At 37.2% G+C, this 23,899-nt stretch overlaps 1 protein-coding gene across 49 annotated transcripts in view; it reads right to left on the bottom strand.

Moving 5' to 3' along the window:
- The window catches only part of MAP4K4 (mitogen-activated protein kinase kinase kinase kinase 4), a 172,428-nt gene that overhangs the window by 60,286 nt on the left and 88,243 nt on the right, over positions 1-23,899 (bottom strand). For 48 of the 49 annotated variants that reach the window (XM_079110750.1, XM_079110728.1, XM_079110762.1 and 45 more), the window contains exons 4-7: positions 9,258-9,383; positions 6,555-6,665; positions 4,233-4,323; positions 2,056-2,186 (exon numbers count right to left, since the gene is read on the bottom strand). In XM_079110750.1, the coding sequence (XP_078966876.1) occupies positions 2,056-2,186; positions 4,233-4,323; positions 6,555-6,665; positions 9,258-9,383 (459 nt within the window). Of the gene's footprint in view, positions 1-2,055; positions 2,187-4,232; positions 4,324-6,554; positions 6,666-9,257; positions 9,384-23,899 lie in introns of those variants that run through there. The other variant, XM_079110742.1, reaches the window with a different exon arrangement.

Genomic DNA, 23,899 nt, shown 5'->3' on the forward strand with positions numbered 1-23,899 from the left:
TAGCCAATTAAAGCCACTCATCACTGTGAACAAACTAGACACTGTTCACGAAAGAGCCTCTCTAACAGCCCAGTCAATAGTCTCCTCTTCAGGGTGCACCCGTATTTCTTCACAAGCAATCTAGACTCTTAGATTAGATTTATGTTTGTTTTTATATTTTATGTTAACACCTCAAACTTAAAAATTAAGATTTTATGTTTAAAAAGAAGTCATTCTTTACAAAATTTCCAAAACAATTCATAAAATCAATAGTCGTTCACTAATTTAAATCATGCCATGGGGCCTCTGCACTCCACTTTCAAACCAAACAAGGGGAGAGCTGGAAGTAAACTGTCTCTGTGTGCAGGGAATCTATTCTTCCTGATTCCTCTGTAATGTTTACTTGAAATTTTGAATTAAACTTTATTCCCTGCTCAAAATTCCACAAGAGCAAGTGTTTTTGTTTTATTCACTTTAATATCTGATAGATAACTCAATAAGCAGTGGCTGATGAACAAGTCTTATTTTTTAAAAAGCAGATAGTGGACAGTTATTGTCATTAGCATGTATTTCATTTTTATGGTATCCTAATCATGTGATTACTCAAAGTTGTTCAATTTAAGTTTTCTATATTAACCTATAATTATCTTAACAAAATATAGACCTTTATGTTTGAATATAAGAATAAGGATAGACCTAAAAATTGCTCCCTTACTTTTATGGAATTTTCCATACCACAAGGGTGCAAAGGGGCTCACTGCCTTAACCCAGAGGACATTCTTGGCAGGGTCAATGGTGACACAAGCAGGACTATAGGATCCCTGGTGTGAGGCAACACAAAGCACCCCATCTCCTGTGAGGTCATCTTGTAAGATAGCTTTCCTTGACAATAACTGAGCCTTTGCAGTTAACAGGAAACAAGGAACACATTATAAAGGAGTCATCAGGCATTTTACAATAGGCTCAACTGCTTAAGCATGAATGAAAGAAAAAACAAAAACAAAAAAATAGAAAATAAAAAAGTGGGGGTGCATTCTAGATTAAAAGCAACTCAATGGCCAAACAACCAAATACAACGTCTTATCCTACACCGGATACTGGTTTGGACAAATCAGCATAATCTTAATTAATATGTTTAAATATAAACTTTGTATTAAGGAATTATTTGTACTCACTTAGGTATGATAACATTTTGAGTATGTTGTAAAATTGTTTCAATTTTAAGAGATAATGCAATAACATTAAAGAGTAGAAAGTCACAAAATCTGTAAACTATTTTTAAAAACTTATAAGACATATAATAAAAATTCCTCAGCTGCACTGATTTAAATTAAGCCTCAGTAATTGGGTACTTAAAATAAATGCTGAAATACATTGGGGACTGTTAAGACGAACTCCATGATGAATATTACTAACGGGTACATTAACCACTCTAGTTCATTTAATTAAGGTAATTTTTTAAAATAAATTTTTGTAAACATAGTCAACTTAAGTCTGATTATCAAATATGGATTTTATACCTGTTCAAAAAAAATGAGTTACTGATTCAAGTCCCTCCAGGTCACTCTAATAATTTGAATATATTTGTGTACCAAATCAAAACTGTAAAACTCTTTAAACAAAAATAATCTAAGAGCTGGGGAGATAGCTGAGCTGGTAGTGTGCTTGCCTCACAAGCACAAGGCCCTGAGTTCGATCCCCAGTACTGCCAAAAAAAAAAAAATCTAAAATTTTATAAATGAAGCTATTATACTTTCTGACAATATTTTTTAAAGAAAAATATTTGATTCTAAGATATCTCTCAAATTACAAAGGATAACAAATGAAATTGTCTCATGAAAAGTTCCATGTACTACACAGTGGCCTGTACTGCCCAACACAAGTGCATTCCTTAGTGAAGAGAATGCTGGCAAGGCAAATGGACAAAAAAGCCAGTTAACACTGTTTTGGAAAATTTGCACCCACAATAGGGGCTCATGACTTCCTCAAGGGAAAAGAGGTTATGTGTGAAATACATAAGCAACCACCTATCACCCCTACAACTGAGCAAAGGCCAGCCAAGCAGGTGCCTCTTACTCTGTAGTCGTAGGTGGCATCTGGGTTCTCATCACAGGCGATAACCTCAGGAGCCATCCAGTAGGGGGTGCCTATGAACGTATTCCTCCGTCCAACTGTCCTGTCCAGCTGAGCACTCACACCAAAATCAACTGTGAAACAGAAAAAGGAAGGAAAAGTGGAACACAATTAACAAATGATTTAAGATACAAAGAAAACAATTGGAAGGAAAAGATGCTTCATAGTAAACTGAAATAGCATGCTTGACCGACAAAACTTTTCAAAGCAGGACACTCCAGAAAGGAATGCCCTCTCCAGAGCAAAGTCATCAAGACTGCAAGACCCTCTACCATCTGGAAGCTCCTGGGCGGATTGGCCAGGATCAGTAGAGGGTCTTTTGCACTAGTGCTTTCAAAGAACACAATTGCCACGAAGGAGTACAGGTTCCGAAAAGTACCAAGTCCAGGAGAAATGACCTACCCCCACGTGATTTCGCTTTTTTGTTCTTAAGCAGAATTAAGGTTTTCTTGGAAAGAATAAAGCATTACACTGAATAAAGAGAAGAGAGAACACACAAAAAACACCCGCCAAAGCAGTTGGGACTTCTGTTGAGTTTTCAGAGGGACTTCTACTTCCTGCCCAATTTAACTTCAGAGGAACTTCTACTTCCTGCCCAACTTTACAGATGGCAGGCAGGGTTAACAGGAAGCCCACAGCTCTGAATGTTTGTCCATCAAAACTGTTACTACCTACACACTGCCATGACCCCAGCAAGGAGTGCAAAGAGGAGCAAGAGCTGCTTGTGCCCATGGGTCCTTGAATTGCTGAGATAATTCACTAGAGTCAACATGCTTTTGTGTACAGAACATGCTTGGGAATCAACTGGACCAGGGGGTGGGCTCACTAACTGAATGCTCAAGACAGGGAAGCATGGGTCACAAAGTCAGCACAGGAAGTCTGAGCAAGATTCACAACAACTTGGATGGCAACAGCAACTGATCACTAAGTAATTATTGAGGGACTATCACAGGTCTGGCAGCAGAAGGCCAACACAGGGAATATACACAATTCACTGAAATCACTAGATGAGGACAACTCAAGTGCTTCCTATCTTAGCTTTGAAGGGAGTTTCCAACTGAGCAGACTAGTCTTCCACAGAGTTTAATAAACACAGGCACTATACAACAAACCAAGGACGAAAATTTTAATGTACAAAATATTGTGATTTTTGAAAGTGGGATAAATTAGATTCTTTTAAGCATAAGGATAAAAAACTAGATTCTTTTAAGCATAAGGATAAAAAAAAGTTTGTGTGATAGTTCAATGGAAGAAAAATTAATTCTAATTCACTTTAAAAACTTGACAGAACTATTATACAAGACTAGACAGGAACAAGATCAGATCCAGCTAAGGGAAACAGAAAATATTTTTAATATCATTGTAAAGCTATCTCTGGGAAGGATGGACTTCAATTATCTATGCAGAAATTTAGCAAACATCTACCACCCTAGAAGCAATATACTAAGTGCTGAGGAAGAATACACTGGTGAACAAAACAATCCTGGTCATGAACTCTCAGATCTTAAACTCTTGTAAAGAAGAGAGAAATACAAGAAAACAAACAATCATAAAATTATAAATTCTGAACAGTGCTGGGAAATGAAAAAGAAACACAGCCCAAGACAGATAAGAGAGCCAGAAAAGGTCCCTGCAGATGAGGGGAAAAAACTGTAGCTTCAAAATGGAAGTTAAATGTTCCAAATGGGGAACAGCATGTGCAAAAGCCCTGAGGCAAATTCTAAGAGGTGGAGAGAAAAAAATGACTGAGAAAGAGAACAAAAGAGGTTCACAAAATGGGGTGGGAAAGTAGCAGAAACCAGTTCCTACATGGCTTTTTGTGGGCCAGCATAAAAAGTGAATTTTAACTAAAATCCACTTAAGTAAAGGAAGAAGCTACTAATGGTCTTTAAGCAGGAATGTGACATGATCTGACTTTAAAAATTAGTTGGCCTCTGTATAGAGAACAAATCAGAGGGGAGAAGCATGAAAGAAGGGAGGTTTGAGCCTGGCTAAGCAATAAGCCAGTTCCCACACTCTTAAGAAACAGAAAACATGGGTAAAAGGATAAACTTTCAGCTAAACATAAACAGGGCAGTGAGTTGCCTGAAGGGCAAGTATGTTGCACTTCCCTCACATACCAAGTTTCACCTCTGCATTCTCCGTCAGCAACACATTCTGGCCCTTGATATCCCGGTGAATCACATGGTGAATGTGAAGATGTGCCAGTCCCTGGAAAAGGACAGATTTAGAATTTTAGTTCTTGGTTCCTGTCAGTAAACAGCCAAGAACACACCTTTTATAACAAAGTATACATTGATCCAAAAGTTTTCTAAGTTTATATTTAGAACATAAAATTTTCTTTTAGCCTATACCTAGGAAGACATCACCAATACAATCACACAGAAAAAAGAAGCCCGCCCACCCACCACTCCAACAGGCTGGTTCACCCCTATGCAACACGAGCACTTGCTAGCTGTGCCTTTAAGACACACTTTTTAGATTACCATCTACAGTTTCTCCGCTATAATTTGTGCTATTTGTGTACAGGGTGGTTCCTTTCCCACGCCAACATCTATCTTTCAGTGGGTGACTGTGGGTATATTTGAACTAGACAAATCCCAGGGGAAAAACAAAGCGCTAGAGAGGATTTAAATCTGGTTTTAGAATGCTATCTTGTCTTCCCACTCTACAGTGACAAACTGCTAAGTGTTGATCAATCCCATCTCCACCCAAAGTGTAAAATGATTTTCAAGTCAGAAGAGACTTGTGTTGAAATAAAATATCTTTCTTCCCCAGGAAAACAAACCCTACTGGGCATATAGCACTCTTTGATGACCTTCTATCTGGAATGAAGCCCAAGAGCAGATTTCTCATGAGAGGTAGTAGAGGAACAAAAACACATGATGCATCCAAATATGGTCTGAAAGAGAGCAGCCATCATTCTCACAACTAATTTGTTTGTTTGTTTTGTCCTTAACTGGAGAAGCCAAACATAAAGCCTATCTCCTTAAGATACCTGCAACCCTATATACTCTGAAACATCCCGATCAAACAGGGCAGATCCGGACTGAGGCTGTAGCTCAGTGGAAAAGCACTCGCATAGCACATGTGAGGCACTGGTTCAATCCTTGAAACACTATATATAAACAATAAAATAAAACAGAAGTATGTTGTCCATCTACAATTACAAAAATACACTTTTTTAAAAAGAAACTAAACATTTATTTAGGAATTCTAGATGGCAGTTTTTAAATCTGTAGCCCCGTATACATCTTGTATTTTGTTTCTTCTTTATAGGTAAAGCCTCCGACATTACCTATAAAGAAATACAATAACTACTAAAAAGCAAAAGAATTGAATTTCATTTTAACAACAGTCTTTATTTTTTAAAACATGGTAGGTAAATAAAAGTGCATCTAAGTAATTTAAGTATGTAATTTAGGGTTAAAGTAGAAAGAAAAATGGTAATGGCTAAAAGAAAGAAAGAGAACTATTAGTAAGTTGCATACAACTTTAAAATATGAAATCCTTAAAACCCTCTGCCAATTCTGTTAGGATGACTTTATTATTGAAAGTAACCACTGAATGGCTGCTACAACAACAGTTCAGAAACTTACTCTAAAATCATTAGGTAGCTTTGCAATTGGCTATAAATAACATTAAACATTCGAATTTTTCTTTATAAATACTGCAAGAGATTCTAGCAACTATAGCCAAAATCTGCAAGATGATTTTGAAAACCAGTATTCAGTACAATTAACCTTGATTTATTAAGCAAAGGCACAGGATTCCTATAAAAAAACAACAGTTTGAGATTATTTCTCTTCCCTCTACTCTTGATTTCCTTTTAAATTCCAAGGCAAATTCCCACTGCCATTAGGCATGAGCACAAATTTGGGGTAATACACAAAAACTACAGATGTCCTTGGGTATCCAGATGGGAGGGAAGAGTGCTTATGCCATGGTATCCCTCATCACCTTCTTATACCAAATCTAAGGATGCTTAAGTCCCTTATTTAAAATGGTATGGTATCTTCATATAACCTATACACATCTTCCCATACACTTTAAATAATGTCTAGATCACTTATAATAGCTAACACAATATCACAGCTACATAAATAATTTGCTATTTTATCATTCAGGGATTATTATGATAAATCTATATGTTTGGTACAAATAAATTATTTTTTCGAATATTTTTGATCCACATATGCAGAGTCTGCGGAAATAAAGAACAAAATGTATTTTTGTTTAAGTATACTTTTTTTAGATACTTGCCAGAGCCAAACCATGAAACTGCTTAAACTACCAAACCTTGCTGCCTATACAGAGACCTAGGTTGTCAAAAACAGAATTATCTAACAGGCATAACTATCACAAAGAAATACTGGGGCTAGAAGAATGTAACTGTAAATGTAAGATCAAGGTTGGAGCACAGTAGCTCCTGCTTTCCTTACCCTCAGGATCTCTCTGGAAATGTAAGCAATCCAGTCTTCTTTGAGTGTGTTTCCTTTGGTGTTCTTCACAAGGTCTGTGATGGACCCAGCCCCACAGAACTCCATAACAAGCTACAGAGCAGACAAGACACATTGTGACTAACACACTCGTTTTTAGTGCATCTCCCAGAGAAGTAGGGAAATGCAGTCCATCACTCCCTTTTCTAGACACATGATTATTTTAGAGATATCCAAATTAACGACAGTTCGTTTCATGGCCCAGTGTACTCAATCTGCACTTGTACTACACAAATGGTATGCCTTTACTTCATGTACCAACAGAGAAACAGTATGTATCCCATTTGTGTGCAATAAAAATAAATTTTAAAAAATCTGCACTTGTGGTCTGAGAGACTGGGAATGCCTAACATTCTATGGCATATGCCAGCCAGGTGTTCCTCCTCTCTCCTAAGAATGTGGGCATGGAAGCACCATTTGTTCTTTACCACTTCCCATGATCCAAAATTGGATTCAAGTACTCCCTGACATTCTTTCTCATTTTACCTCAAACTTTCTACTTTTCATGCATTATCATCTTCAAACCATTTCATTCAACTGGGTTTAATTTAAAAGAACAATTTTTTTTTTTTTTAGAAATTACAGAATTTTAATGCAGTATTTATATTTTGCATAATATGATTACAGTTGTATTTATTTGTATGTAACTAGAAATGAACTGAATTAAAACTATTCTTAAAAGTTTAACTATGACTGAATTTAGATAATAAAAATAAAGAGTAATTTTTCCCTTCTATTTTCTTAATTTTGCAAACATTTTCTATAATGGCCTTTTAAAATTCTTAAGCAAAGTATTAGTCTATCTTCCTGCTTTATAAATTAAATTCAATACAATGAGCCTAACTAACATGACACATCATCCTGAATATAAATGTGTTCAAGAACAGATAAGGCTACCAGTGTTAATTCCAGAAATTTTCCTGGAAATTTAGTGTTTTTTAATTAAGTATTTTCATTAATATTAATTCTTCATTGAAAAATTTTTTCTTGTATTCTCTGTCTCACTTCCAGGGGGCTACAAAAAAAGAAGAAATTTATTGAGCTTTCATATCAACTGGTTCCCATATAAAATTTTTATTATTTTACTCTCAAGTTCCTAATTTCCTTGGTGTTCAGTGACATTTCTTCTGGAAGGTGCCGATTTAGTCCTGAAATACAATGCTAACTTTTTTCCATGCAATATGAAATCAACATCAAAATAAGCATTTAATTTAACTTCAACAACACAGGTCAAGGAAGCATTTAAAATCCACCAGCTAATGACCCTTTCTGTCTCCTGACAAGTTTTTTTTCCTCCCCACAATTTTTGTTGGTGCATTATAGTTGTAAACAATAATGAGATTTGTTGATACACATTGGTACATGCACACAAGATTATAATATAATTTGGCCAATATCACTCCCAAGTACTTTCCCTACCTTCCCCATCTCCCACCCCTTAGTCCCTCTCCTCTGCTGTTCTTTCCTTGATTTTCAATCGCTGACCCCTACAGCTTTCCTTTTTCCTAATTTTCATATATGAAAGAAAATATTCAACCCTCGACCTTCCAAATTTGACTTATTTTGCCTAACTTAATGGTCCCTAGTTCCATCCATTCTCTTGTTAAGTAAAATAATTTTTTTCTTTATGGCTGAATAAAACTCCACTATGTCTATATACCACATTTTGTTTATTGATTCATTTGTCAGTGGACACCTAGGCTGGTTCCGTAGTTTGGCTATCGTGAATTGTGCTGCCATAAACATGGTTATGCATGTATCACTATAATATGATGACCCTCTTTCTTTAGGCTAAATACTCAGGAGTGGTATAGCTGGGCCATATGGTGATTTCATGCCTAGTCTTTTAAGGAACCTCCATACTGATTTCTGTAGTTGTTCTACTAATTTACAGTCCCATGAACCGTGTAAAAGTATCCCTTGGGAGGGTTGGGGTGGGGGAGGAGACCTGGGATGGAACTCAGGGGCACTCAACCACTGAGCCACATCCCCAGCCCTATTTTGTATTTTATTTAGAGACAGGGCTTCACTGAGTTGCTTAACACCTCACTTTTGCTGAGGCTGGCTTTGAACTCACAATCCTCCTGCCTCAGCCTCCCGAGTCACTGGGATTACAGGCATGTCTGGCTATTTGTATTCTTGATGACTACCATTCTGACTTGATGTGAGATAAAATGTCAGTGTAGTTTTGACTTGTGTTTCCCTAATTGATAATGATGTTGAACACTATTTTCATATAGTTGTTGGTTATCTGTATGCTTCGTTTGCACATTAATTAATTGGGTTTTTTGGTGTAAAGTTTTTTGAGTTTTTCATATATTCTAGTTATTAGTCCTCTGTCAGAGTGTAGCTGGCAAAAATTTCCTCACATTCTATGGGTTTGTTCTTCTCATTCTTAATTGTTTCCTTTGCTGTGCAGCTTTTTAATTTGATGCCATTCCATTTATTAACTCTTGGCATTATTTCCTTTGCTTGTCACATTGAGAAAGCCATTGCCTGTGCCTAGTATGCTAGAGTGCTGACCCTACATTTTCTTCTAGGAATTCCATTGTTTCTGCTCTAACCCAGCAAAATTCTTAATGCCCTTAATTAAAAAACACAAAGTAAAGTCCACAATATACTAAAAAAAAAAAAAAACATGCCTACCCAGAGTTGGTCATCATGTCCTGGAGGGCTCTTTTTAATGAAAGCACCATAATATGTTGCAATATTTCTATGATGAGAGTATTTCTTCAGCATATTTATCTCCAGTTTGATTTCTTCCTCTTCATCCTTGAGGGGGAAAAAAAGAATACACAGTTTTGAGTGATGTATAAGACTATTTTTTTTCCTCCAGAAGCAAGATATTGCTTTATTCTCAGGGGTTCACTCTTTGGAATGTGATCACATGCTGTGCATGAGTGACAAAAGTGTGAAAAGTACAGAGGAGCAAGGGAAGTAGCAGGATGAACATTGGGCAGCGGCCTGGCCTAGCACCTCCTCCTCAAGTTGTGATCTCAAACCATTCACCCCACTACTCTAGGCCCAAATTGCTTGAGTGGAACTGAAAAAAGGTAACTGATAGAATTTCACCTAATTATTAGGAAAGACTGTTTCTTCCTAGAAAACATTTGTAAATAAAATCATCTAACTCACTTACGGTCCAAAAAGTTCTGTAAGACCATGGGCAGTTCACCGAGCACATGACTACAGGGCGACAGATGCTGACCCTAAGAGCATGCCCTATGAGAATCCCTATCCCAGAGAGGTTCTATTCAAATGAATACAATAGGTCCCAGGAACAAAATCTTAGCAGTCTGTTTCAGACTTGGCTTTCTCCCTATCCTTTTATTAAAATAAGATGAGCAGTGAAAGAAAAGATGACTTTGGGTGAGAAGATGGAGGGTTAGGGGAATGAAGGAAACAGGTGGTGGCTCAAGTCTGAAAAATTAAAAGAAACTGTTCTTGTGAAAGATGAGGGCGAAGAACCCTGTGGGCTCCACCTTTCTCTTACACACACCTGGAGAAGAAATGCCAGCCAGGGACAACTTGGAGGTTGTGAGTAGTCTAGGCACATGTGTGCATGCACAACAAAAAGCAAGAGAGCACACACTCATACACACACTTGTGCGTGCACGCATACAATATGAGGATGCCCACTGCTTTAGCCTAGCATCTCCAGAACCTCTCTGAAAACCTTACAGGTGTAAAGGAAATCTGTTTGTAAATGTTACACTTTAAGATGAAAGCTCAGCAGGGTGGTGGCACATGCCTGCAATCCCAGCCACTCGGAAGCTGAGGCAGGAGGATTGCAAATTTAAAACAACTTAGAGAGCCTCCGCCTCAAAATAAAAAAATAAAAAGGGCTGGGGCTTGTGGCTCAGTGGTTAAGCACCCACAGGTTTAATCCTTGGTACAAAAAAGAAAGAAAGCTCAACATCATTAATTACACATTAATGACGAGACCGAATGGAAAAATAAATAAATATAAATTCCAATTCTGCTTTGGAAAACAAGGCAGAATAAGACATGTAATCACCCTAAAGTAGTGATTCTCAAAATGGTAACTTTCTTGCTTGGTATAAATATAATATTAAGAGTATATTCCATAGACACAGTTACCTTAGAGCATTAACAGATGAAAACTACCAACACAGCAACAGAATCAGAATCACATGGCCAAAAATACAGTCCACAAAATTCTGATTTTAATGAGATTTAATTAATTTTAATTCTCATTCTAACCTCATATATAGGAAAACCATATCAAATGTCTATTATTTCCATCTGTGATTTAAATATTGCCATGTTGAAAGAAGCAATGAAAAGCAAAATACTTAATAACTAAGTATCTTAATTACAAATGAAACCAGCATTTCGACTGGCTGGTACAGAAAAACACATCTATTTAAGATCTTTCTTTGAAAGGAATCTTACACTAAAAACAGAAGAGGGTGATGATTTTTATTAACACAAAGCCCCAGGAAGCAGGCCCCAAAGAAAACTAGAAAGCCCAATTTGTCAAAAGCTTTATTTGTGCTTTTCTCACACACTCATATTCAAACCAAGAATGATGGACATGAGACAGTAGTGACCCCTGCTCATTGGCAGGGGGCAATACTGAGTCTGTTTGCTCTTAACTCTCCAAAACTTGTTCTAGAGAAGCCCCCTGACCAATAGGGAACAGTGCAGGACAACCCTAAGGAGGTCTTATCAAAACAGGTTCCTAAAAATAATTAGAACCTGCCAAAGACCATAATGGGGCTCCTACTGAGAGCCCTTTGTGCTCCTGTTGAAAAGACTCACTGAGTCAAATAGTCATTTACTGCAGGCAGGTGATCAGAAAGGTCTGATTTTCTGCTCTTGTCTAAAATTAGTAACCCACAAGCTTTTACAAAAACAAAAATTAATATTGAACTATAATAGGGAAAAATTTAAGAATTAATTTTAATTTTGTCTTAGTAGAAAGATAGGCCAGCTGATCACTTCGCAGAGTTTATGAATTTACTGGATTACAGAGGCCTGTTTTGTCCTACTCCTTATCCCTGCCTCCCTTCATGCCCAGGAATAATGAAACTATTCCCAGGGTCACTTTTTCCCTCATACTCTGCCAACATGTTTCACTTCTTGACAAAAAGAAAGTGCTGTTCAAGAGCATCCACAAGAAACTAGAGCAAAAATTAAGGATCATGACATACTTTTGATGAATTCAATGTATTTTTTCCTTTTAGTGACACAAAACCAATGTCTTCCAGGATCTAACTTGTTCACCACTCCAAGAAGAGTGGAGGGCTTCCACAGTCACTTGATGTTTTCATATCCCAGTGAGACAGAAATCAAGCACACATTTTGGAGTGCTTAGAGGTTTAAGTTCAGTACTGTCCGCTGGTGTGAAAAACACTGCATATGCATACTGGTAAACATAGCTGGCAGATTATCGTGGCAAACGATATTTAACTGAACCTAAAATCCCTCTGGATAGAGAGACACCATTACTTTATGTAATGAAACCATGATGCATCATGAACTACAAAACTCACACTGTAACCTCCTCAGAACTGGGCTGCACCTTGAAATCAACGAAACATAAGAACTTAAACACGAGTTGGACAATAGCTTTTCTAACATGACTGAACCATTCAAACATCACCTAGAAATACAGTGATAGAATTAATGTCTCATTGAAAAATATTTCCCAGGTCTTGAGTAGTCCAATTCTGAAGCACATGAAACTTGAACAGAAATAATTAGGGGAAATCTTATTCTCCTCTCAAAATTACTGTTTTAGGATAATGTTATAGGTACTTTGAACATTCCCTCTTTTATGATTTTACAATAGATGACTAATATACATAAAATAAAAGGACATTTAGCACCACTAATTGTCATTCACTGTCTAATTACGAATGCCCACTCTTGGAGAAAAAAAATATCAGAACATAAATCTGCCAATGGCTTTGAGCCAACTACAACTCGAATCCTAATTATGACTAATGCTTATTATACAGATGATACAGTATTTTATGTTGAACCAACTTCTGAGTTCCAATCTCCCTTTGGAATTGTTGCAAATTTTATGCCAAATTGGGGGAGGGGACAAATAAGTGGGGTATAACCATTAGGAAGTTTATTTTTAAAATACGCTGATATTAAAGAATATTCATTACCAAACTGTTTTTGGTGCAAGATTTAAGATACACAGAATACTTGTGACTATACATTAGTGCAGTGGCAACAAGGTGAAATAAGTCTGGTGGTCTCATTCCAACACTACATACATATATATACACCATCAGTGAAGCAAGAACAGGTACAGGCAGTTAGTGTAAACAGAGGGTCAATCAGGAAGATGGAAGCCGATACAAAGGGAATGGAATGTTAATACTTCAGGATACATCCCCCTCATTCCTGGCCAAAGTCACCTGCCTCCAGAAGGATCGTTCCTCCCAGGAGGGAATTATTAATGAGTATTCCCTGAGTAGATCCCTTTCTGCTTCTATGGACAGACAATGTAAAATGGGGAGGGATATCCCTGAATTGCCCCTTTCCCCTTTTTGCTGCATAGGTGGGATAAAAGGAGAGAAAATTTGCAAACTATAAAAATCAAGACTCGCTGCCTCCCATGGACACCCAGTTCTGGGCCCCCTTCTCTGCGGAGAAGTCTGTGTTACTGTTCTTTAAATAAAACTTGCTTTCTGCATTGCCTGGGCATTTCTCAGGTGTTCAAGGAAACAGAACTCATTGTCACTGGTAACTGGTGGTAACACCACCAAAATAAAACAACTTATTTAGCTAAAGATACTACACTAAGCAAACTTGGGACTGGCTAGAACTGAGATGTAAGAATAACAAATCCCACACCTGAAAAGAAAGCTGGATTGGCAAAACTACATGGAAGAAGTTTATATATTCTGTGTGTCTTGTCAGAGCACAAGTTAATGGGCCCTTTCACAGCCTTTTTTCTTTAGGGGGCCACATCATACAAATGATGAGAGGGGGTGGGTAAAAAAAGAAGAAAAAAGGAAAAGAACAGGGTAACTTGACAGGGAAGCCTTTTTGGAAAGAAAGGAAGACTTCCTCCTGGTTTTTCCCAATAGTGAGGCAGCTGCTAGCCTCCTCCTGAACTCCCCACTCTACTCCCCACTGCCTGGGTGTTTGAAGGCAGCTGATGTCAATTAGCATTTTGGACTCTAACCAGTGGAAGCAAACTCTCATAGAAAGATCTTTGTCTCTGGCTGGGATCTAACCAGTGGATGAAGTTTTCAGTTGCCTCCCCAGGCTGTTAAGAGGATGAGGGAGGAGAGGACATCTGCATAGTGGTAATTTTCACAAGGAGTTATGGGTTTGTAAATGAGTCATATGACAAGTCATGCCCACTTCACCATTTGAGCACACAGGGGTGCATATTATTAGCATTTTGTTCTTTGTTTTTTTTTTAATGTCCCCTTAAAATGCTGTTTAGATTCTAGTTACCTAAATTCTTTCATTCCAGTGATGGTAGCTAACTGTGAAGATAGGCAAACTTCACATAAGTTAACTGGAATCCAACAAGACCAGGAAAATAATCTAAGCTAATCATCTTACCACCTAGCTTCCATACTTTACAGAATTAAGTATCACTCAGTGACAGGTGAACAGGAAAGGGCAACTGATTTTTACTGTATTAGTTGGAGAGAGGGCTATAAAATTGAGATATACAAATATAGCTGACAGATTTCTGTACCAAAATCTACAATGAAATGTATGTACACTTAATGAAAATACCAGTTCTGAAAATCAATTCTACAGTTTGCTTTAGTAAAACTACTACTGAGCTCTTCTTTATGACTGCAAACTGCAGAAAAATGAGATCACCTTTCACCTTGCAAATTCCATTACATCTGAGAGTACTATTTGGAACAAATCCAGTTAAAAACAGAAAAGAATTATTGTTGTTGTTTTTTTGGGGGGGTGGATTTAAACATGTAAAAACGTTATGCAACTTAAATTCACTGACTATTCAACTAAACATATATGAATAAACAAAACTAAGGTTAGAGAATGTGGACAAAAGGAATAATAAGATCTTTAAAATTAACCAGTCTTTCAAGAGCAATCACTCCCAGAATAAAACCCCAACAGGAAAATTGCAAATTTACCAAAACCAAAACATCATATATATTCATGACAGCTTGCTAAAGAAAAAGTAGTATTTGGAACTTCAAACTAAAAGACAAGCTCTATTTCTTTTTTTGAAAATTATACATAATAGTGGAATATACTGTGACATTACTTGTACATGTACATAACATAATTTGATAAATTTCATTCCCCTATACCCTTCCATTCCTTCTCCTCCACCCTCCCAGTTCTCTTCCTCTACTCCATAGAGCTCCCTTCTAATTTCATGAGATCAAACCACCATTTCACCCACCCACCCCCCCCTTTTTCTCTCCAGCTTTCACACATGAGAGAAAACACATGATTCTTGACTTTCTGGTCTGTCTGGTTCATTTTGCTTAGCACAGTGTTCCAAATTTCCATCTATTTTCTTGCATGTCATAATTTCATTTTTCTTTATAGCTGAATAAAACTCCATTGTGCGTGCGTGTGTGTGTGTGTGTGTGTGTGTGTGTGTATCACATTTTCTTTATCCATTCATCTCTTGATGGACACCTAGGCTGGTTCTGTAACTTGGCTGTCCTGAATTACACTGCAGGGAGTCATTTTCTACTTCTGATACTGAATCAATGAATTTCTTCTAGAATTCCAAAGTCAGACCATAAGGTCCTGAAGCCCTAAAACTGTTTTCCACCTTCTTTATCTAAAGGCACAATACAGAATATTTTTATATACAACAAAGTTCTCAGAGAGCCCTCTGCATCCCCTTCATCTTCTACAAAGTTTACCTCTTGATGAGAGGTAAACCTTCTAATGTAGGATTGTAGTGATACAGTCTCATTGTAGGATTTTCTGCACCTTTAACCACTGGTGGAGCAGTCCTAACAGAGCACTTGGCAGTGACCCAACAATAGCAGGGAGGAGAGAGGACTCTCCTCCCTCTAGGAACAGAGGAGAGGCAGACTGGGAGTTGCCAGAAAGAAAGTTCCTTTTGAATTCTCCTCTGATCTATTTCAATGAGACTGTATCACTCAGCTGGTATCTAAAAATTTGACAAAAGAAAATCATATAACACCATTCATCTGGAAAAACAAGCAAAGATCTTAGACAGACTAAACGATGCAGCATGCTAAATACAACTCATTCCATTTCCCATCACTTCACTCACTCATGGATGATCTTGGGCCTGCCGCTTCCATGAATGATACCAAGAAACCACAAGGAGGCCCAAAATAAATCTCTGCAATAAGCCTACTACCACCACCAAAAAGCTCCATATGGCACTCACAGCAAAGTCAAATAAGGCAGACTGCTATTTTATCTAGGCTGTGAAAGAAACTCCAAAGTTTCATGTCATTAATACCCAGAAATCAAGTCCCAATTTATAAGGCAATATACCATGGGTACAAGTGTCTTCAACAATACAACTCTTGAAATAGTCCATACTAGTGCCAAAATACCCTACCAAAAATCTTGATTGTAATCAAACTTTTAATGAGACCAAAAAATTTTTCTTATGAAATCGAAAAAGGATGCAAAATCTAAAACACTCAGTAGATAACAAGAATGCACAAGGGAAAAAACAAAAGAAAAGATTCCAAAGATTATCTCTAGATTATAGATATTTTCTCCTTTAATTTTATAATTTTCTACAATTGGCATGACTAGTTTAGATCAGAGGAGAATTCAAAAGGAACTTTCTTTCTGGCAACTCCCAGTCTGCCTCTCCTCTGTTCCTAGAGGGAGGAGAGTCCTCTCCCCTCCCTGCTACTGTTGGGTCACTGCCAAGTGCTCTGTTAGGACTACACCACCAGTGGTTAAAGATGCAGAAAATCCTACAAGAACATGACAAACTAAAGCCTTGTTTGTTAAAACTGTACTAAAAGGTTCTGACCTTGGCCTTAGGGTCATATCTTCATATTTGCTATGATGTGCCAATCCAGACCCACAGCTTCTTAAAATCAGCTCTTTCCAGGTTTATGTCACTCTTAAAACTCTTGAGGGAGAGGGTAAGTGAACACTGTTGAGCTCTGCCTTCATTTTCCTGACCTGCCAGAGGGTCCCTGAAGCAGCATCTGGCCTCAGTCCTTTCAGACCCTTGTCTAAGCCAGAAGCAAACTCCATGAAACATCTATAGTTCAAGTAGGAAATTAATAGTACATATGCAGAACAGAGTGTTGTTTAAAACCCCAAACACAGTTCCAAGTAAGCAACAGCAACATCCAACCACTGCTCTGAAGACAGTGTTTTAAGCAATACCTGTTAATGCATTTCATATTGACTCCATCTGTGCACTCACATGCACCTGCTTGCATACTTGACATGGTGAATTAGATCAAGGCTAGGCTCTAAAGAGAGTGTTCAATAAAAAAGAATGAGGAAACTTTTGCGCCTGCCAAGATAAACTATCAAGGGCCAAATGATTTAACCTCCTACTTGAACAAGTGAAATTAGTCAAACATATGAAAAGAGTTTAGGACATCAGACAATGCAGGACACTGATCCCTGAGAGGCTGCCCCAGCTTATTACTCCTTGGAAGAGATTCCAGGCTACAGTCCAGAGAAAGGAAACCCAAATACAGTTAGAGAAACCCAAATAGAGTTGAGAGTCTGGAGAGACCACATCAACTATAGGTATAAGACAGAATTCCAAAGAGCTGTAGAGAAAGTAAGTAAGCCAGAGATCTGAGACTCCCCCTTGAGAATTCAGTACAGCACCATCAGTACAACATCCTTGCCTATGAGGAAATCACATAAAGTCTGGCAAAGAATGGAATCCTGAAAGGTGTCAGTAGAACAGTATACCAGTGCTCACAGGGATGGGGAAAACGCATTATTCATAGAACATTGGGTAGAGCACTCAATAGTCTCTGGTCTCAATAGTGGGGCAAATTAGCCTCAGACCACATGATAATCTGATCTCAGAAAATAAATTTTAAAAGACTCAAACTATTCCCAAGTGACTACATCCAAGAACAAAGGTCAAGAATATTACAAAATGTAAGATATCCAGTCTCTAATGAGGTAAAATTCATAATGCCTGGTACCTGATTGAAAATTACCAGGCATTCAAAGAAGCCAAAACATACATCCATGGGAAGAGGGACAGGGATCAACCAAATATAATCCAGAAGATAGAATAGCAGACAAAAACATTAAGCAATCTACAATCTATACCTCTATTGGTAGTAAGTATGTTTTGGAGGCATCTACTCACAAACGAACTCCAGGCTCAAATTGTTTTATATTGTCCATTAAATTAGAACCCAGGGAATTAGGAAAGCAATGACTTAGATTATAAATGCTCAACCAGGGGGCAGAGTAAAAACTTCACACATCACATAGGTCATCTGTTCCCACTTTACCACTAAAAGACTATAATCACGATCTTTGGAAAAATTAAGTCACATGTAGAAAAAACCTTCAATAAAATTATTACGCAAAATAATATCACTTTTGATCAGATTATTGAAATAATTTTATTTAATTAAAAAAACCCAAGTTATCAGTCATGCCTGAATCAAAAATATAGATAATGTCAAAACTATTTTCTATAGCCCAAACCTGGAGAGGTGCTGGGATGGGGAAACAGTTGACCAGCATTTATATAACACTATTTTCTTTTAAATCTCACTGTAAAAATATTAGTGGCCAAGCAAAGATATTTTTGATGTCTCTTGGTTTTCTTTCTCTTACTCTTCTTGTCTCTATTTCTATCTTCTTAAACTACCCCAACTCCTGCTTATGTATTATTCTGGTGGTCCTTCATGATATGCCACAGTAGATAAGTGAAAAAAGGAAAAAAGATGAAACAGAACAATGATCACTTGAAGAAAAGCACTAAAATCCTCCCATGGAAAACAACCTAATTCCTACAGGGCCACCATTTGCACACTATTCATGTAAACTGACCTAACAAAATCCAAGTGGGAGTTTGCTCTGAAACAAATCAGAATATTCAGTTAGTCCTTCATGTAAAAGTGGTCCTCCTTGGGAAGTCTAGTTGGGTGCACAGAAATTTATAAAAATGTGCCCCCCACCCCTGCCACCGCCTCCCTCCAACTATAACACAGCCATGACAACTGCAAGTCTCAGGCTTCAGAAGAACCTAAAAAGGCAATGAAAAAGAGCAGAAGCATAAAGAGCACGTGAATTCAGACAGGTAACTGCCTTTCACGGCCCTCGCCACCATAGCTTAGTTTAAAATATTAGCTGAAAATCTATCTCCTCTACAAAAAAGTAAGTCCCAAGAAGTGACACAGCCTTGCTTATCTCAATACCCTAGAAGTATTATCACATTAAACATGTTCCACTGCATACACCAGAATACCAATAAGCTGTATTGATTTTCACAACAACACAAGAGAATTCCAGAACTCCAGTTTCCTTACATATGGGAAGAAGACAATAACTCATGGAATCTAATAAATTCTTAGCAAGTGAACAACAATCCCAAGTGAATGAATAATAAAATTAGGGAACATGCAGTGACTTTCAGAGAGCCTAGCAACATGGTGAATACACATGATTTTTGGAAAATGAATTGTAACTACCTTTGGCTATTTTATTAACTGAATAATCCTGAATACTGTTTCTGAAGTAGCTTGTAGAAAAGCCAGTCTCAGTTAACTTAGGTGACATGAATCCCTGATATCTCCTTCCTGCTAGCAGCAGTGGGTAGGAATGACAGGCACTCAGCCAAGATTACAAACTTGCTGCTGTGACGGGCTAAGAGGTCTGAGCAAGGATGCCAGATGCCAGAATTGTCAAAATAGCAGGGTGATCTATTTTCTCCCCAACTGCTATAATTAGGTTGGGTCTATTACTCCAGAATGATCAGCAATGTGTGTCTTATGTTGCTACCTCCATTCATACATGGACACTGTGATAAACTGCAGGTGTTCCTCCTGGAAATCATGAAAAAAATGTCAAAAGTTCATAGATATTAAGATGACTGTCAAGGAAAGAACCAAATTATCTTTCATATGTGATTCTATTAGGAGTAAGACAATCTGCAGCTGAGACTGACATTCCTCAACTGCTCTCCCAAGCATTTGAGAGGGTGTTGCCACCACAATGGACACTCACCCTGCTGCAGTCCCCATGAGTGTATTCTGGGAAACATTCTAATATTGAATTCTCTGTATTTTTTTTTTTTTTTTTTGGAGAAAAGGTTTCATTTGAATGTGATTTTAGAATGCATACAGGACTACTATTTACGAATGTGAAATTTTACTGCATAAGAAATGTTTTTCAAAAAATAAAACTCAAATTTTATAGTGGATATCAATAATATAGGAATAATGTGATCCAATTTAAATAAATGAAAGTTAAACTTATACAAATTTTGAAGATATAAATGGTGCTGACCTGTCTTAAATCTCCTTAGAGTCACTTATCCCACCACCCCATCCAGCACCATAAGCAAGCTGCATATTTATTATTTAGAAAAAGGGAAAATGTGGATTTCTTTTTTGGATCAGAGCACAATGCTTTGCTATTAATCATTACACTGTACTTTACGGCAATCTAATACTTACATACTTCACAAAACTGTGATAAATCATTTTAGTCTAGAAATAACTCATTAACTTGAGATAATTTTCCTTAATCCATTCCCTCTATTCTGGAGTGTGAGCACTGTGAGACTGGAGGCTGCAGGAGTCTCTGGAAGAGAAATCTGGGAAGACAAAAGGCACCACAGCTGCTCTCTGTCTGCAGCAGTCAAGCCAGCAGTCAAGTAATGTCACTCCCTAAAGAGCAACACAGTCCTCCCTCTCCTGGGATTCTCATCTCCTGCCACTCTGAATAACCACGAAGCAAAACATATGGTCAGGGTTTGCCTGGAATCTCCTGAGGCTGGTCAAGTTGGACCAATTTTTTAAAACTGAAATTCTCGGAGAGGGTAAGGAAAAGAACACAGTTGCCAGAAAGAGGACCACGAACTACTTCATGTCTATCTTCAGAGTAATGGGGCGAGGGAATTGGACTTCTGCAACAAAGGGAAAGTAAACCCATCACCAGCCTAAAAATAAACGCAAAGGAAGTCTCTCAAATGGTATTCCCAACCCCCCCCCCAAAAAATACATATTGACTTATAAGACCAAAATTTAAGCCGTTTAGTTACATGCTGAAATAAATGCCCCAGTGAAGACCCTGAAAGGTCATTTGCCAACTCAAACTAATTAGCACAAAGGATACTCTCATATTGAGACCTGTCCAATTCATTTACCTCCAACCACCAATACAAGGAAAGAAAATGGAATGATTTTAACAAAATCATGTTATATTCATATGTACAGGGAATTTCATCTTTATGTATATGTAGAAGCAAGGAAGTTTGGTAGAGGAGGGGGAAAAGGGAGAGGAGGGAGGAGGAGAGGGGAGAGGAGAGAGGGAGGAATGGGAATTGAAATCAAATTCCTTGCATGTATGATTTTGTCAAAATGAACACAAACACTGTATAATTATATATAATGCTCTAATAAAAATAAAAACAATGACACACAAAAGTACTATAATTACTGTTAAAAGAAATAATTGGGTTTATCAGGTTTTCTAACTCAAATCAGATACAGAATGGGGGATGAAATGAGTTTAAAACTTAAGGTTCTCTTAAGGCTTACAACCTTCAAAGGTAAAACCTCTAAATCAAAAGGAAATAAAAAGATATTCCAATTAAGCTAAAGAGTACAATGTAAATAAAGGGTTAGGCTGGGGTTTGCAATTGTGAGCTAGAATTTCTCAATGGTTAATTTCCGTGAAGACTGACAGCCTTAATTCCTTGGGCAGAGGGAGGGGGGATGTTCATAAAATCTTAGGGATATAATAAAGAACAAATTCTAGGGATACAGTATTCTGAACTTTTTCAGATGCTAAAAAAAAAATTATGAATTCAGAAGACTCCCCTACAATGCAAAAGTTAATAAAGTGAACTGCTTATATGTCAACTACATGTATAAAATTTATTTTAATATATAAATTCCTAATAAGTATATAAATTCACATTGTGTAAATTCAATGAAATTAACACATACACAAAATTATTTTTATAAAGAAAATAGTGATAGTATGGAATCTTTTCTAAATATTCCTTCAAAAAAAATGTATAGGAGCTGCTTAAGAAATGCATCTCAAAGCCAGACTCAGTGGTATGTGCCTGTAATCCCAGAGAATCAGCAGGTTTAAGCAGGAGAATCGCAAATTCCAGGCTAGCCTAAGCAACATAGAGAAGCTATGAGCAATGTTGCAAGACCTTGGCAAAATAAAACATAAAAGGGGTAGGGCATGTAGCTCAGGTGGTTAATCTCCCCTGGGTTTGGAAAAAAAAAGAGAGAGAGAGAGAGAGAGAGAAAGAGAGAGCTGGAAACAAAGAGAAAGGGGGAGGAGGGGGGGGGGAAGGGAGGGAAGAAGAAAAGCGTCTCAGACATAGAAATTCTTGTGAGATCTGAACCAAATTCACTCTCAAGGTTTGGCCAAAGATTTCACTGCTGGTTTTGCTACTTATTATTCCAAACCAACTTCTCCTTCAACTTAGAATGAAGGAAATTAACATATCCACAGTATGGATGCACAGGCACTGGGCTATGTGATATGCGCTCAAATATGACAGAGATACTTCTAATTCACAGAAATCTTCACATCTATTCAGAAAATAATCTTGGGCTTTTGAATCATTTTTGTCTTCTAACTGTAATTGGCATTATTCCATTATGTGCCAAATAATTTTCATATAGTTGCAGAAGAGAACTATATTCTTAGACCAGATGTTTTTTTAAGTTGGTGCTGCCTACCAAACATGAAACCCCATAGCTGAGTCCACAGGCAACTGAATGAAGTCCCATGATATGTAAAGTACCTTAACCAATATTTAATTTATCAATAGAAATACACAGAACCTATAAAGAAGTTTCAAACTATGAGTTTCAAACAGCTATCAGACTTTTGTTAAATCACAAACTGCTTTCTTTTCTTGTTTTATTTATATTCAAATGAATTAAAATAATAAAGATGATGGCAAATATCCTGTCATCTAAGAACTATTTCACAAGGAAAATATACTGATTCAATACCCAGTAGGTATAGTGATTAGGGTCCACCTTTCGAGATCTTGTAAGCCAATACAGAAAAACAACTAAAAATAAAAAACACTTTTGTTCTGTATTGTGAAGTTACTTAAACTAACCTGAACTTTAGTTTTAGTAGTTTACAATCTAAAGTTTACACTGTCCAAGTGTGTGGGCAGAAGTAACATTAGGTGAATACAGAATATATACACACTAGAAGCTCAAAAACAGAAGTGTACTGTGAAGTGGTAACTTTAAAAAGTTAAATGAACTATGTATTTGTGACTAGGCAAAGTTAAGATATTCATCTTCCAAATTATTTGAGAAAATCTTCTTGGAATAAATATAAATTGATTTTTAAATTAATTGTAACCATACAGATAAGCACATGTTCAACTGGGGGTTCCTTGAGTCACTAGCAGCAGTAAGAAATAGTTTTACTTCATGGGAGACTGAAAACACACTCAAAAGTCAACCAGTAGTTATCCTGGGGGCAGGGCATTATGAAAATATATGTCTCATTTTTCCAATTTTCTAGATGAGTACATTATTTTTAATGTCAAGATTTTTTACCATTACTAAATGCTTTTATGTATATTTGCACATGTAAATGTAATCTCTGTATGAAACTAAAAGAATGTAAATTAACACATTTAAAGCAGTTAAACCAAGATGATGAATTATGAAATTATTTTTTTCATTTTTTTTAACTTCTCTGTATTTCCAACAATAGCTAATTCACAGAAAAACTCCAGAGGTTGCTTCCAACAGCTTTACTGATCTATAATGCAGAAATCACAAACGTCATCATGTAATTGTATTAAGTTGTTTTGAGGGACTCGATTTTCTTGCCATCCAAATGAACAGAATTAACCAGTAAAATTCAAAGGCCCAAAAGACCTTGAACTCTAAGCTAGAATGAAGAGGGAAGGATTATGGAAAATAATATCCCTGCAAAGTAGCCCCCAAAGAAAAATGGAGAAAGGTAAGGTTCAGGAGGAGGGAAGGGAAACTAGCCAAGGATCAATGGGCCCTGGGAGCAGGCAGATACTGAATGCTGGGCCCTAAACCTTGGCCTACCCCCATGGCTAATTAGCCCTAAATGGAAGCACAGCAAATACCAATGGGCAAGATTTGAGTACT

The sequence above is a fragment of the Sciurus vulgaris genome, assembly GCF_902686455.1.
Source record: "Sciurus vulgaris genome assembly, chromosome: 14".
Lineage (NCBI taxonomy): Eukaryota > Metazoa > Chordata > Mammalia > Rodentia > Sciuridae > Sciurus > Sciurus vulgaris.